Source organism: Nematolebias whitei, chromosome 9, assembly GCF_014905685.2.
Source record: "Nematolebias whitei isolate Nwh7 chromosome 9, NemWhi1, whole genome shotgun sequence".
Classification (NCBI taxonomy): Eukaryota; Metazoa; Chordata; class Actinopteri; order Cyprinodontiformes; family Rivulidae; genus Nematolebias; species Nematolebias whitei.
Genome location: NC_056506.1, coordinates 32,336,259 through 32,353,411, shown reverse-complemented (window position 1 = coordinate 32,353,411; position 17,153 = coordinate 32,336,259). Strand labels below are relative to the sequence as shown.

At 38.2% G+C, this 17,153-nt stretch overlaps 1 protein-coding gene across 1 annotated transcript in view; it reads right to left on the bottom strand.

Annotated features, from left to right (window-relative positions):
* tnr (tenascin R (restrictin, janusin)) overlaps positions 1-13,606 on the bottom strand; it is an 89,238-nt gene extending 75,632 nt beyond the window's left edge. Inside the window, exons 1-5 of the mRNA XM_037682261.1 lie at positions 13,523-13,606; positions 11,296-11,512; positions 11,073-11,173; positions 9,531-9,693; positions 8,078-8,554 (exon numbers count right to left, since the gene is read on the bottom strand). Of these exons, the coding sequence (XP_037538189.1) occupies positions 8,078-8,554; positions 9,531-9,693; positions 11,073-11,173; positions 11,296-11,512; positions 13,523-13,606 (1,042 nt within the window). The remainder of the gene's footprint in view (positions 1-8,077; positions 8,555-9,530; positions 9,694-11,072; positions 11,174-11,295; positions 11,513-13,522) is intronic.
* Positions 13,607-17,153: the final 3,547 nt, after the last annotated feature.

Genomic DNA, 17,153 nt, shown 5'->3' with positions numbered 1-17,153 from the left:
ATGGATGAGGGAAATGTGTCGGTATCAGAACGGCACTCTCCGTTAAGATCCCAGCTTCCTCCTCGGTACACTTAGGTGGTATAAATCGACTCTTTACCTGTAGCAGGTGTCTCCACTGGTACGGAGTTCCATTTAACGCACCCTTTCAGCGTCTCCGTAGGAACAGCTGTGAATCGATACTGGATCGGATCAGCCCCATCCCTAATTATTTTTACCCACTTCTTCCTTTCTGGGTTGCGGGGGCTTAGTCCACTACAGGGGTCACTGGTCATTTACCAAGTCTCTCTTGTAAATGAGTCCCTGAGGCTCAATGGGATTAACCTGTCTAAATAAAGGTTTAATGAACTGGTGCCCTTCTCCAGCAATCACTGTGTGAGAGGCGAGGGACACCTTGGACAGGTCCCCAGTCTATCACAGGGACACGGAGACAAACGAGACAAACAACCATTCACTCTCTCACTCACACCTAGGGACAATTTAGAGTCACCAATCAGTCTAACATACATGTTTTTGGTCTGTGGGAGGAAACTGGAGTACTCGAAGTAAACCCATGAATGACAGAGAGAACATGCAAACTCCACCTAGAAAGGTCCCCGGCTGGAATTCGATCCAGCAACCTTCTCACTGAGAGGCGGCCGCTCTATCAACTGCACCACCGTGCCACCCAACAATATACTTGTCATAATTAAAGACACTTCAGACGACCTACAGAATCTATTATTCATGAGTGTACACTAAGTAAGCAAACGCTGATTTTAGTGAAAGATGTTTGAAGTGGAGATTTTTTAACGCCATAAACCTGAGACATGGTATTGAATCTAAATGTGGAGACATAAACAGGAGTGTTTACAGCTCCTCCTGCCACGAAGAACAAAGGGGAGGAGGGGAGACAAGTGAAGGACATACAGGTGGAGAGTGTGAAATGTGAGCTACAAACCGTTTGAGCCTGCGAGGAGAGAGGAGGAGAACAGGAGAAAAGAGATGCGTGACGAGAATGAATAATTAGCAATGAAAGATGATCAAGTGAGAGATAAAGACAACAAGGGGGACGCAGAATGGGAGAGACAAACGTGAGTACAGGAACAGTGAGTGTAACGGTGTGATAAACAACCCCTCACCTCTGTGATACAGGACACAGCAGCACAGTGCCGAGTCCTCCTCTGGGAACTTTTGGGCACTTTAGTAGCTATTTCAGCTACTTTCTCAGGCCTCTGACAGATGGGCACATGCTGTGCAGCAGCTTGTTCATTTAAAAGCAGTGGGGACAACTCCTCCAGCATTCTCAGCAAGATTTATTTCATCAGTTCAACTCAGCTTTGATGGGTATCAGGAGGAAATCACAAACAAAGGGAAGCAGAGGCAATCGACTTGATAGAAGAAGAGCGATGAGATAAAGTCATTCTGGGAGCTAAATGGTGATCGACATGAACTAAAAATGTGACTCCAGTTGAAACTGAACAGAATGAACAAGGTGAGAAAAATATGTCAGCAAGTGAAATCTGCAGTTAGGATAAATGTCACCATGCAGGAATGCAAAGGATGATGAAATGAAGTCAACCCATCTGGTAAAAAAAAGTACAATAAAATAAAACTTTTGAGGCGCACAAATAGGCATCAGAACCAAAGCACGTGTAAAAAGGATTCCCTACACAAATGTGAAGTTACAGAGTGCTCTGTTTATCTGACTTTTTTTAATTTATCTTCAATGCTCAAGGTTGTAGTCTTTGAAAAAAAAAAAAATAATTTAATAAGAGCACATTCCTTCAGTGGTTTGTTTCAAAAGGAACAGCTTGCTGAAAGGTTATATTTGTGAATCTTGCCTGAAGTCTGGGAGTCTCATTAGGTCTAATCAGTGTGTTATTACAGGCAGCAGAAACTGAACCAAGACCTTTTTTTAACTGAAACTCAAACTCACAACTGAGGTCAGTTCATCATCAAAGGGCTAATGAATCTCCAGGCTTATGAACTGACTAAAACATTGGGCATGAAAAATAATGTTTTGTTTGCGAGTGGAGTCGGTGAAGTGAGGCAAATAATTAATGTTTGTTTATTCAGTTTCTTCACTTAAGTGTTTACACTGGGGCTTTATTTCATTCAACGTTTGATCATCCATTCAGTCCAAGGAAAACCTGTGAGGTATTTAAATTTAATATTTGAATTTCAAACTTTCACACTTTGCTAACAACCACTGCTAAAACTTTAATCATGGCCACATCATGCATATTGTGAGGGAGTATCCTGCACATTCCTCTTTTGTCAAGATATACATTTTAACTTGTGTTCTCCTGAAGTACACATTTGTCAATGTTAAGACAGAAGTCTGATTAATGTTAAAAAAAAAAAAAAAAAAAAATCAAGAGCAGAAGCTTTTCAATGGAAGTCATTCAGACAATTGACTGCAGGTTTGATCAACAGAATTCTGGATAATGTTCAGTCCCAGAAACATGGAGTGGATAAAATGGCCAAATCAGTGCACAGGCAATGTTTCACACCAACAGAGCAAAGGACACTGGTAACATGATGTTCTGATAAAATAAAAAAAGTATCATCACAAAGATGTGACGCTTAAATGCCGTCTAGCTAGCTGGATTGATACTGTGACAAGCAGTTTTTAGGAATGAGATGCCCATCTTTAACCATTTTTACTTATTACTACAAAAGTGCTGGTGTTTACAGTCATCCAGATAAAAAAAAATAAATACCCTACACCAAATCTGGTAGCTAAAATACCTCCTGTATCTTTATGTAGGACGTGGCAAGAATCAGGATTTTTGGATTCAACAATTCAGCCAGACAACAAGAGTATAAAAACAAAAACAAAGTTATTGTTTTGCTGCTGCAGGTGGGATTAAGGATCCAGCTGCAGGAACACATCTTCACAGGTAGGTGGGTTGAGAGCCACCTGTCGGAGCTTGAAGTGATGACGTCACCACACTGGTGGGAAGGCAGCTGCACAGGGAGGCCTTTAATGCTGTGGACAGCAGGGCAATGCAGGGTTGTGGTCCAAAGGGCGAAGTAGGGGTCATGCATAGGGAGTCAGAAGTCCAAGAACAAATCCAAAGGTCAAACTGTAATCTAGAATCCGTAGTCAGAAGTAGTAGTCAAAAACCAGGGTCAGTTGGGCAGAACCAAACCATATGAAGAGCAGGCAGAATGGTAAATCCACAAGACAAGGTGTGAGGTCAAAATCCAAAAAGCAAGGTGTGAACATCAGGAATGAACAAGGAACTACATAGCTGGATAACAGGAACCATGTATCCTGGAACACCTTACAAAAAAACCTGAAGCTCTTGACCTTGACCTCTCTTTGTGGTTTCAAACAACTGCTAAGTTCATGGCAAAAATCAATGCAGACATGTTCCTGTTTTTAGTATTCTAGTATTCTACATTGCTTTACAATCTAGCCGTTTTTTATTTTTTTATTTTTTTTTTTATTCTATTTTCTTTCATTTATTCTTCTCAGTTTACATGCTTTATTTTATGCTTGTCTGCTGTTGTCATCATTCTTTGTTTACAAAAAAAAAACTGGTCTCTCTTGTTAATGAGTCCTCAAGGCTCATTGAGACTAACCTGTATAAATAAAGGTTGAATGAATGAAAGGTCTGATAATCTGGCAGGTTGAAGAGGTGAAAGGAGTTCTTAAATAAGGCCAGGAACAGGTGCAGTGAATAAGGCCTGATGAGCTGAAAGTGCACATGGGGTGTGGCAGAGTGACTGAGCAGAAAACATGACACAAGGAGGCAGGGGACAGATGACATGATCATGACATGACTGGATGATTTTTTTTTTTATTCTGATTCAAAAAATAAATGATTAAATAAAATCTGCATTTCAAGAATGCCAGCTGAAAGACTAACAAAGTACTTTTTAAAAGTAAAGCTATCCAAGAGAATTTTGTTGTCATTTTTGCAATGTTTCGTAAAACAATCTGTTTGGCAGTTGCACAATAAAAAGCATAACGCAATGGACCGTCCAAACTTGGATTTGCTTTGTCACACAAGAATGCTGAGCATCATTTAGTTTTTAGAGCAGAAAATCAATGTAGCTTATAATGTTTAATACATGTTGTGTATTCTTTGTCTGCTTGGATGCCAGTATCATTTCATGTGTTGGGTGTAAAAAGTATTTTTGTACCACAATTAAATTTTGCATAATAGATATTGTTTTCTTTATATGAGATATTAACAGCAAGCTGAGCATAAAGTTTATGAGTGCAGGGACAAACACACAATTACACCAGAAACATAGCACAGAGAAAGGAGTACAACAGTCACAAAGCCTCTCACACTGAGCTAAGGTTAAAAAGAAAATGTTTAAAGTAAAGAGTCATTGGTGCTCTGCATGGAAAAATGCTCCCTGTGTTGAATAATTGTTTTTTGTCTGCTGGCATAAAATTCAACAATGAGATTTTAAATGGATGAAAATAAATGAGTAGTTGTAAAATAACACGTTTTACAGTGTTTCTTGCAAATATAGATAGAAAAAAATAATTTAACAGAGGAATTTTAACACCATTGTAGAAAACAAAGCTACATTGTGCAGTTTTATGTCTAATTATTACAACCTAAATATCTGATGTAAAAATAAATGCCATTGACTCATAAAGCCAATAATGTAATTAATGGTACATCGCTCAAAAAGCAATATATCAGAGTGATTTAACAGCACGCACTAGTTATTTTGCACATGATATGCACCTCACTGTATCTTAAGAGATGCAAGGCTGATATTCACACTGTATAAGAAAAGTAAATGTTTACTGTCACTGATGCCGTTCTCACTGCATATCATGAGAATGACCTCTGCAACAAGACTCAATATTCATCTTCAATACAAGTTAATATCTGCTTTGTGAATGGAAATGTCTGTATTTTTATGTAAAGCTGTACAGTATATGCTATTTCACCCCTCACAACGGAAACATCCAATTTAAATTCAGCGGTCTCTATTATTTTTCATGGTGGGAGAATATAAGCCACCATAATTGAAGCAAAAATGCACGCCGTTTATTCAGTTTGTGATACCATGAAACACTTAAGCCTGTCACCCGGTATGCCTCTGGTAATTGAACTTCTCGTTTTGCATTCAACAAACTCCCCCCTGCAAGCACCAGCTAATTACAAAGAAATAAGCAATTCATCTCTCTCACTTGGTATAGATATTAAATGGGAGGGCAGAACGGAAGAATCAGCCCCAGTGATCCAATTTTCCGTCCCTGACTTTTTATCGCTCGCTCCTCTGTCTGTCCCCATCCGTCACTTTGTTGACAGGTGCCTCAAATGGCAGAAGAGGACGTGATATTTTGGCATGGAGAGCTGGCTTTGAACAAAGGCGTGCACAGCTCCTAAACTGTCTCAGCTGCAGCTAATGTGACAGTTTGCTCCCCGGATGAATGTGACTTTTGACAAATGAATCCTGTTAGACTTTCTGCTGTCCACCAGAACGTGCACCCCTAACCCATCGTATGTGAAGCACAGACAAGTTTATTTTTGAGGCTCATGAGCATACTAAAAATACTGAAGCAAAATGGATTTTCTTTTTTCCACCAGTTGTTTTCTCACCACTGAAATCTACCTTGCATTGAAACATGACACTTGGTTTCATTCTTTGACTCTTACTTTGTGAAAAATAGTATAATATTACTTTAATAATATTATTATTATTATTATTATTATTATTATATTATACAGTAGTCCCTCGCTACTTCACGATTCGTTTATCGTGGACTTGCTCTATCGCGGTTTTTCAAAATAAGATTGGACATGACACACAACTGACTGAATGATGGATGAGCCGCATGATCGGCATGCAATTTTTATTTAAAATACATTATTTTAAATTATTTAGCACCTGCTGCACCTTTGTGCTGCCCACACTGCAGGATAAGCTTCCTGCTGCAGCTGATCAGCTGTTCTCCATGCAGAGTGGAGAAGTGGGCATGGCCAAGAACGTTTGCATGTGGCAAAGAGCAGCTGAGGCAGGGAGCTAAAATCATGACATTCTGTGTTCTTTTAGAGCATTTAGAAACATTGTTTAGAATATTGCAAGAGTGTGAGAAGGGTTTAAAATGCCTTAATATCTATCTATCTATCTATCTATCTATCTATCTATCTATCTATCTATCTATCTATCTATCTATCTATCTATCTATCTATCTATCTATCTATCTATCTATATATATATATATATATATATATATATATATATATATATATATATATATACAAAGTATATACATATAGGTATAAATACTAAAATAAACTTCTACTTACTACTTGTACTACTATTCCTACTTTGCGGTTTTTCACTTATCGCAGGGCTTCAGGGTACGGATCCCCTGCAATAAACAAGGGACTACTGTACTATTATAATTCACCTGCTGTAATCATCATACATAATTTTAAAATATTCATTGCCCTAGTTCCTTAAACTTTAGCCCTTAAACCTTTTAATTCACACAGCCAAATAAATATTTAAATAAATTAATCATTGATAATCTGAAAACTGTCTTTTATCACATAAAGTGAAAAGGCCAAACATTGACTATCTTTTTAGGTTTACATAATAGACGTTTTTCTTTTTAATTCATGATTGGAATTTTTTTTATTGACATATTTTAACATATACTGATTAAAGGGGTGAGGAGGGACTGTGGGTATATTGGTAGAAGAATGTTACAAATGCAGCTGCCAGGAAAAAGACAAAGAGGAGATGGATGCATTTAGAGAAGACATGGAGGTAGTTGGACTGAGGACAGAGGATGCAGAGGACAGAGTGAGATGGAGGCGATGACTCGCTGTGGCGACAAGTTGAAAGAAAACAATCGAAAGAAGACGAAGACTGATTAAAGAGCTTTAACAATGTGGAGAAGAGTAACTCCTGAATAATACGGTGAGCAGAAATGTGCAACAAGCCCAGCACAGAATGTCAGTGACTTCTGGTGTATTATGATTCAAAGATAGATTTTAATGATGTGTGTGTTTGTGTGCAGGGGCAGTAAGGTTGCATGTGTAGGTTTTCATTTTTGTTGTTGTTGCATAAATGTAAGCTAAACTATTATTGTAATGTACTCCTTCCTAATTTCTTCTCTGAATCTATTCATGAAGTTTTCAGGAGAATAGCATTCTTGCAAGTATACTTAAAGAGCATATATTAACATATATATATATTTTTTTATCATAATATCATATATCATATACATGATGCCAAAGCCATTTCACGTTGTTCTGATAGCCATGTTTATATCAGTGTTTCAGAATGAACTGCGTCCTGTTTTGAATCCAATGTTTATATCAAACCGTTGTTCTCATCAACAACCAAACTGCACCAAAAGTTTCAATATAAAGTTTTTGAAACCTTGATATGGACGCATACAACTATTTGTTTCATAAAAAAGCTAACCATACTTAGCGTCTGTACCTATGAATATCTCATATTTTCTTCTTGTTTAAATAATCTAGACTAGAGTGTAGGCATGATGAAATATGTGCAGGGTACATCCCACCTTTTGCCCAGAGGCCACCAGAGATAGGAACCATAGGTGAGCTGTACAGAAAAGTGGGTGGAGAAAATGGATGGATGGAATATTTTTTGTGTGTTTGACTGTTTTTGTTTTCCACAGTCACTGCCCTTCACCAAACACTGTTACCTTCATAACCTTAAAGAACATCTTTGAAACAGTATAGATGCAGTAGAAAGAGTGACAAATGTGCAAGTAGGTGAGACAGGACGAAACGGAACCACTGGTGTTTGTTTAGTAACTTTTTTTTATACCTAAACATTTTAGGTTTAATCACATTTTAAATCTGAAGCATGAACTCAGATGTGTACCAGTATACCTCAGCCCTTAAGCGACTGCACATGAAAGACAGAGCATTACAACAAGTACTGAGAACCAGCAATTAACGCTGCAACTCTAGCTCCAAAAGAAAACAGTTTTATAAACCAAGCACTTAAACTACTTCCAAGTGTAAAAGTGGACAGCTTACTGGTGTGAGTTTTTAATTAACTGGATTAAAACATCCACGTCCAAATATGTTTTTTACTTGCAAATCAAACTGAGAACGTATCGTCTTACCAGAGTTACAGTCATCTCCAGCGAATCCATCCTGGCAGACACAGAAACCCTCCTTGCAGACCCCCTTCTTGCTGCAGTTGTTGGCGCAGTACACCAATGAGCAGTCTTCTCCCACATAGCCAGGCCGACAGTGGCACGACCCGTTAACACACAACCCCTGATCCGAGCAGTCATTGAGACATCTTCCAACCATGCAGTCGTCGCCTGTGAAGGACTCCTCGCACACGCACTCTCCGTCGATACACAACCCACGACCTGAGCAGTCCGAGGGGCAGCGAGGCTCTGAACAGTTGTCTCCTCCAAAGTCACGGTCGCACACACACTCCCCTTCGATACACATACCCTGCCCAGAGCAGTCGTTCGGGCAGCGGGGCTCCGAGCAGTTTTTGCCAGTCCAGCCGTCCTCGCAGACGCAACCACACAGATCAAAATTGAAGCTTCCATGACCGCTGCATCCTGGGACAAAGTCCAACCGACCTGCAAGGGACAGAAGAAACAATGTGTATGACTTGACAACACTACATTTAAATAAATAATAAAAATCCATGGAAAGATTTGAAAGAAAGATTTCTACCACAAAATTAATTCATTGCACATTACCATTTCAATCCATGTGAAAGCAAGAGTATCCCACACAACACATTATATGTCTGCATGTCGACAAAGTATTATGACGCAATATACCAATCTATACCAATGGCCTGGACAAGCAAATACCTCGCATAACATTTGACCTTGATTTGGGACTTTGACCTTAGAGCTGGGGTGATGGAAGGTGTACGAGTCAGTTTGTCCTGTGATGATGCATAAGTTTATCAAGTTTCATGAAATTATCTTGAGCAAATCAGAAGTTATTGCCCAAACAAGAGAAAGTTGATGGATGGGTAGACGACACCCTTTACATAAGAAATATTTGTCTTCAGGTACAGATGCAACCTGCATCTACTGAGCATGTTTTTCTTTCTGATTCTGATCATGTCTACTGGAGAAAAAACTTTTCTCAGAACAAAGATGAAGGTTTCAGAAAATATTTGAAATGGGTTTTGTCACTGGAACAGGTACTTTAACCATATTCTGTTCTGTAGCTCTGTCCACTTCAGTCCTCTTGTATAAAAAATAATAATAATAGCCAAGCTATAAAAGATTTTCTCACTCCCTTTCTCCATAGTGCTGCAAATAAATAAATAAAACAGGCTGCCCTCTGGAATCAATAATCTGGTGTTGTCTGTCTCTTACTCTCTGCCTGGTTTACTTATAACCCCCATTTCTTACCATCATGTCAAAACAATCTGCTTTTAGAGGTTTTGTCTTGTGAATCTATACTTAGTCTCTGAGCACTCGGTGCTCGAAAAAAAATTTGGAACAAAAAAACTGGATGAAAAGAGAATAAAATAAGCAATAACAGTTTTTTTATTTTTATTTTTTTTAATACGCTGTGTTAAACAGAACTCACCCATGGCAGAGCCCTCGCTGCAGCATCCGGATGCACACTGAGCTCTGAGCATGGTCACCTCTCTCTCCAGCATCTCCACTCTGGTGATGAGCTGCTGGATGCTGCTTATTGCTGGACAACCACAAGCTACTTTGGGGATATTGATACGATGAGTGAACGTTACCTAAACAAGAACAGTTGGGTTTAAATTTAAATTTGCTGAGTTCAAGTAAAAAAAAAAGAAGTTTTCAATTGTAATTTGTTCAGGCCTTTGTTAATCCTAAATAATTAATCCTGAAGCGATAACAAACAGGATTATCACAAAAATAGGATTATTGTTTTGATAACCACCTCATAAGGCACTTATTTATACATCCAACAAGTTTGGAGCTTAATTAACAAGCATTTAGTCTTGTTGACAGCAGCCTGATGGATTTAAATTAAGAACTCATTAGCTGTGTTTTTGCTACTAACTATATTCTGAAGGAACAAACAGTATTTTTGGCCAATGAACAATATGCTCTGTTTAACAGTTACTTTGCTAATCTTGTGTCAGCTTCTTGATGTTGAGCAGAAATTAAAAAAGGATCTGTCACTGTTTTCCCACTACAGGTAAAGTGCAATAGTTAGCTAAAATAATAAGGTTGCAGATATTCAAACAACTTAATCCAGCTATGTAGGATTTGTAAAACCGATGGGGACACACTACAAATACAGTAAGTCTTTACAAAGTTGAAACACAAATCGATGGGGTCACGGGGGTCACTGGTGCTCATGTCCAGCCATGAATGTGCAAGAGGCTAGGTACACCCTGGACAGGTCTCCAGTCCATCACAGGGACACTATAAAGACAACCGAGACAAACAACCATTCACTCTCTCACTCACACCTATAGGGACAATTTAGTTACCAATCAGTCTAACATGCAAGTTTTTGGTCTGTGGGAGGAAACTGGAGTACCCGGAGAAAACCCACAAATGCACGGAAAGAACATGCAAACTCTCTCAGAAAGGCCCTCGGCTGGAATTCAGTCAGGCGACCTTCTCGCTGAGACGCAACACGTCTACCAACTGAACCACCATGTGCACCCGCATCCATATTTGACTTCAGAAATTCAAACATATTTAATCGACTGCAACTAAGACTGTCGAGCCATGTCTCCTCAAACCTTTGCACATCTTGTATTGTTAGAGTTACCAATCAGCCTAACATGTATGTTTTTGGTCTGTGGGAGGAAACTGGAGCACCCAGAGAAAACCCACGCATGCACGGAGAGAACATGCAAACTCCACCCAGAAAGGCCCCTGGACCGGGGTTTGAACCAAGGACCTGCTCGCTGAGAGGCAGCAGCTCTACCAGTTTCGCCACCGTGCTTGTTATATTAATAATATTCCCTCATACCCTCATTTGCCCCACTCTGGGCCCATGAGCAAGGCCCTTAACCCCACCATGTGCTCCCTAAACAGGTCTCTCTTGAAAATGAGTTCTCGTGGCTCAATGAGACTAACCTGGATAAATAAAGGCTAAATGAAAAAAATATATATATATTGCTTAAAAATCCACCTGGCTTTCAGCATCCATTGTCTGCTCAGTGTATTCTGTTGGTCCATTTGGGTCCACTGGACCCTCTACTGAAGCTCTAGATCCCAACTCGGCATGAGGATCTACAAAACAGAAAAAAATATATATATTTATATATATATTTATACAACAGTCCTGCAGGTTTGCAATAAGATTAATAATTAAAATATGTCAAGAGTTGTCATCACATTGATTTAATCAGAACCTGATTCTGGAGAGGCAGAGGCGTCCAGGTCAACGGAGCACAGAGACTCCAAAGGTACATTTATGTTGTAGACATGGTTAAAGACCAGAGGTTGCTCCTGCAGGGTCTGGTTGAGGGACGAAGCAGAGGGCGGATGATCCCCCCCTGGGGTTTGTCTCCTCAGTCTGGTGGTTCGAACCAGCTTGTTGTCGCCTGATGGAGCAGCACGAGCAGCACCCTGGGGCGAGAGACGATATGAAACAACAAACACTACGTGGTTTGGACTCAGGCGGTTGTGTTTGTTTTTGTCCTTTTTGTGACAGTGGATTTCCAAAATGACGGAGTAAAGAGAAAACAATTCTTGAGGAACAAAAATAAAACAAGGTGACAGAAAGTTACAGCCAACGAATAATGTTTTCAGTAGTTGCAAGACTAAAATACTGACTGAAAAGTGTTCACATTAGAAAATCTGAATCATTTCCAAAAGACTGTTCTGACAGTTCAGCATTTTTGGTAAAATGATCATTTTGAATGTAAAATTTTACTGTTGAGTTGGTTAAAAAAATAATAATAAGAGTAAAATTTCTAATAAAAAGCTATAAAATCCTAAATTTAATGGCCGGTAATTTTTTTTTTCTTTTTCTTCTTTCATTATTATTATTTTTTCTGTAATGAAACTAGTGCTGCAAACTTTGCCCTGCTAAAGTCAAAATAATTTCTTATTTTAAAGCTCATTCATGTGATGCTGGCTATGATAATTAGTGCTTGTGCTATACATATTCTTTTAAATATTAAGATTTAATTAAGCTTATAACTGCATAGAGATATAATGGAGATGTGTCCGCAGCTTTGATATGGTCCAACACTGCCCCCATACTACTGCAGCTTAATGTGCAACAGGTTTTAATAATGTGCTTATTAGGTCACAATGGTCCAGTGATTGCAGTATTGATCTGCATTGTAACATAGATAATATTTTTTGTGAAATAACTTATTTACAGTATACATGCATAAAGTAGAGTTTTAAGCCTTATGCAAATAAGAGTGAGTCCAGACCCACATTTTACATCCTCTAATGGCACATTTCCACAGCATGGAACAGGTCTCTCTTGAAAATGAGTCATTGTGACTCATTGAGACTACTTGAATAAATAAAGGTCAAAAAGAAAAAAAAAAAATCTTTGTTGTTATTGTTTCTCAAATATTTGAAGTGAATGTAAACTATGAAAACAAATCTGTTTAAATAGACGGACTCACGTGTATTCAAATATAAAATAAACTAGAACTGCAAACAATTGTTACCGGGCTCCAAACAACTTGATGCATGTTGACCTTGGCTAATCTCATCCCCAGCTTCCCATCAACCTTGTGTACTAAATACATGAATGAATAGAAAATATACTGTTTACATGTGGGCCTAAAATTTGAACAGCTTATTCTGCCAACAATAAAATATTATTTCCACTTCTTTAAAGTGTTCAATGTTTAATGGTTGCCACGGTGAGTCATCCTCCTCATCACAATTTGTCCTCTGTGTCCTCTTCAGCTACCTCCATGTCCTCTGTAACTGCATCTATCTATCTCATCTTTGGCCTTCCTCTTTGTCTTTTTCCTGGCAGCTGCATTTATAACATCCTTCTACCAGTATACCCACTGTCCCTCCTCTGGACATGTTCAAACCATCTCAGTCTGGCCTCTCTAACTTTATCTCCCAGTTGTTCAATATGTGCTGTACCTCTGATTTCTAATCGTATCCATCCTTGTAACTACCAAGCAGAACCTCAACATCTTCAGCTCTGCCACTTCTAGTTTGTTCTCATTTTTTGTCAGTGTCACTCATTATACTATTCTTTTGTAGGTTTTGGTTTTCTTTTGACTTTTGCTGCTACCTTTTTGTGACAAATCACTACAGGAACCTTTCTCCATCCATTTCATCCTGCCTGGACTCTCTTCTTCACCTCTTTACCACACTCCCCATTTTCAAGGACAGTGGACCCCACTGCACTGCTTTGCTGCCACATCCCCTGCCCCTACTGGCGTGGGACCCTAACTAAAGAAAAACTGATCTTTTTTTAAATTAGTAAGAAAAATCTACGTTCCTGAAGAAGAAAAAAATCATATGTGAATCTTTGTATTCAGTTATGCAAAATCACAAAAACCAAAAACAGGACATCGAAATCAATTGAGAAAAAAATAAACTACCTTCAAACAGTGCTACTCAGGGTTATTATGTCTGAACAGTTTTTACCTGCAGAGCAAGAATCAAAGACAAAGCCAGGATCCAGCTTGTCGTGGGCTCCATAGCCCTGTAAAACTGCTTTGATAGTGGCATGCCGGCAACAAACCTCCCCACTATGGGCTGCTCACACCTGCAGTGGAGTGACAAGAAGAAAAGACAGAGGCAAAATATAATTAAGTCAGCACTAAAGACAAAGCCCACAATACAATGGTCTCTGTGTGTCTAAAGAAGAAATGCTTTTGCACATGTTACTTTGCCAACACTAAAACATTAATGCATGCAGCTATTTGATTTTGTCACTTGAGAGCAGTGCAGAAATATTACACACAGATGAGGCCGATGGACGGATTTCAGCAGACCAGGTTTGAATGATGCTACCCTAATCCACTCTGTTCACTGGGAAAATGAGAGCAAGGTAATGTTGAAATGAAAACCCACACAGAGGAAAAACGGGGTATTTCAGCTGACACTTTTAAACTCAGATGACAGAGCAGGGCTGGATTTTTATTTTAAAGTAGACATTTTAGAATTTATAGCAAGGATGCACGATGTTATCAGCATGTATCGGTATCGGCCGATATTAGCGATAAAGTTAAATATCGAACATTGACCATTCTATCAAAATAACTTACCGATATAAAAGGCTTCTGTTTTTTAAGTTAATTTTTAATTTAAGAAACTGTCAAGTATATCTATTAATGCACTAGTGCTTATGCACTTTTCACTTGTCACTTGTGAACAGGTTGTTTAAATTTGTGAAAATGTACAAATTTGCACTGTTTGAGTGTTGTCATTGTGTTAGAGAGAGTAAATGTCATGAATAAATTTGACATTAAACATAATCCAAGTTGAAGTGTTAAATCATTTTCAGCCCCCTTTTTGGCATCTGCATTTGGTAGCAGACCAAACTGACAAAGCTCATGCAGAATAATGTAGAATTTTAATTCCATAGCTATAGTCTCTGTAAGTAGGTCTAGGAAAAAAAAATATCAGCATTGGTATCGGTTATCAGCCAAATAAGTTTTGACATATCGGATATCGGACAAAAATCCAACATCATGCATTCTTAATTTATTTTGTTTTGTCACTATGATAAATATTACCTTCAGAGCACGTTTTATAGTCAAGTATTGGAATCAAAAATAGTTTTAATACTTTTTTTAAAGAATTTCCATGCATGTTTGTTCATGTGTGCACAGGAGTTTGGAAACATCACAGTGTCTGTATTCAATTTATTATTTTCTTTCATCTCAACACTGACTCTCAGGCCTTTGTTGCTGCACTCAGCTGGCGTCTTTTGTCAGATCTAGATGGAAGCCTTCTTATCTCACCTCACTGGCTCAGGCGCTTTTTTTATTTATTTTCCTTTTTCTATCATTTCAGTTAGAAATGTTGAAACATGAGTGTATTTGCACATAATGAGAAATGGATAGCTATCCAGTGTGTGAGCCAGACATCCTTTTAAACAGACTGCATAAAGGAAATTAAATGTTTTTTTGTTGGTTTTAATTAAAGCGTAATCAATGTTCAAGACTTTTTGCTGACACAGAAATAATTTCAAAAATTGTTTTGCACTTACAGTGCTACATTTTTCATATTCTAAAAGTTTTAAAGATCAACTGAGTGTGTTGTGATGAAACACTCACATGAACACTTTTGATACACACAGTAACCCTAAAAGTGAGAGAAAGCGAACTCCTCATAAGTTACAATCTACACAACGCTTTGCTTGAATTGGTGAATGTAACGCTTTTACAGATGACTTTGGCCTCGCTGAAAATCACTCCCAACCGATGCCCTTCGCTCTCCGCTAAAGAGATGAAAAATGTTCCACTTTAAAACGTCCTCTCGAGCGTGCAGCTGGCGCTGACACAACAGTAGCCATTTAAATGGTGAATTCGCCAAACAAAACAAGGAGCATGAAAATGATGCGCTAAGATGGACAAAGCCAACTGGAACCATTCTGTTCACAGCCATTAGTCAAAGCATCGGCTTCTCTCCCAGCTTCACCCAACACTGGAGACATTCTGAGGAGAGAATTCGATCACAAAGTGCACATTTTAAAGTTTTCGCTCACTTCCTGAGAAAATTTTGCCAAAATAAGTTCTGGAGATCAGCTTTTAAAATGATTCGATTATTACGTCATCTAAATTTCCACTTTACTTAACAATATATATGAAAAACATATCATTTCACAGACATTAAGCTTAGATTTGCTATGGTCATAGATGAGCATCATATGAAACACTAGTCCAAGCAGTACGCATATATTATAGTATTACCAAAAACTTTGGCATTAATGGCTGGTGTCAACCCTGTCTATATGTTAGCAAAATATCTTATGACAAGTTTTGATGAACCTTTCAGAAATTAATACCATGAGCGATCACAACTAATTAACTTTTTGAGTCACTCCAATTTAAGATGGCAACGAAATGATCTAAGCTAAAACAAAAAAAAAGCAAAAACTCAGATTTGCAAACATTGAGCTGAATTTGATGTGGTAGTAGGTGATAGTCATCCTCGTATACTCTGAGCACTAACGCATTATGTAAGATCTCACAACATGAGATAGAGCATAATGTCATTTTGAAGGTTTGATCAAAAAGGTTAAGAATCCACTCTTTTTTTAACAGAAGTGATGTTAGTTCAAAACTCGGGCATGAAAAAGGCCAGGCAGTCCTTCAAGGAAAGCTAGACCTTCAATTTATCATAAAAATGAGCTAAAAGAAACAAGTTGTCCTTTGGAAAAATCAAAAAATGATGTTTAGTCGGCAATGAACGATCGTTCTTCTACTGATAGAGAAATGATTTACACTTGAAGGCTTCAAATTTATTTTTCCCCATGTTCAACAGAGTTTCTTGTATTTCTGCATTCTTTGCATAACTAAACAGGCTGACATACTCAATATTCTGATGTTAATTTGTAAGCAATTTAATGATTCTGGCTTCCTCATTTGACCCGTTTTGATTTTATTGTAATTTTATGACTACTCAAACTTCTGACCAAAATGAAAATTAGGCACAACACAGCACACAGCAAGTTAACTTTGCTGACACACGTTATGTTGATTAATGGACATTTCCCCAGTGGAAATAACTATTTCTGCGACTTGAAGCAGAAAGAAATTGGTTATATTAGCTGTGTCCCAATTATAGGCTCAACCTTACACAATTTATTTTCTATTTTTATGAGCAACCTGAAAAACTGCTTTACACAGCAGTGCTTGGAAGATTTTCAAAGTCAAAAGTTCATGCTTTAGTTGTAGGGTCATGGTGGCCACAAGCACGAAAATAAGATTTTCCATGGAAGTTCAACTAGGGACAAATACTCACCTTCAGACTAGAAAGAGTTTAAACGCTTTAGGCACAAAAACCTGGCTTTATATATCTTTCCCAAGATTCATTTAGGCCACTTCCATATGAACCTACATTAAACAAGCCACATGCCAATGTCCTTTGTCACTGAGGGATTTGAATAGTGGATGTTTGTGTGGTGAGTTTTTCAAGTTTTTCTGGACATGAATTGAACAGTGAGTGCAAATAAACAATGCTTTTGCTGCAAAATATTCCAGTGGTTAGAAGTTACAATGTGCATGTGTAACATAGTTAATATTGTATAGAATTCCACTTGTCATTA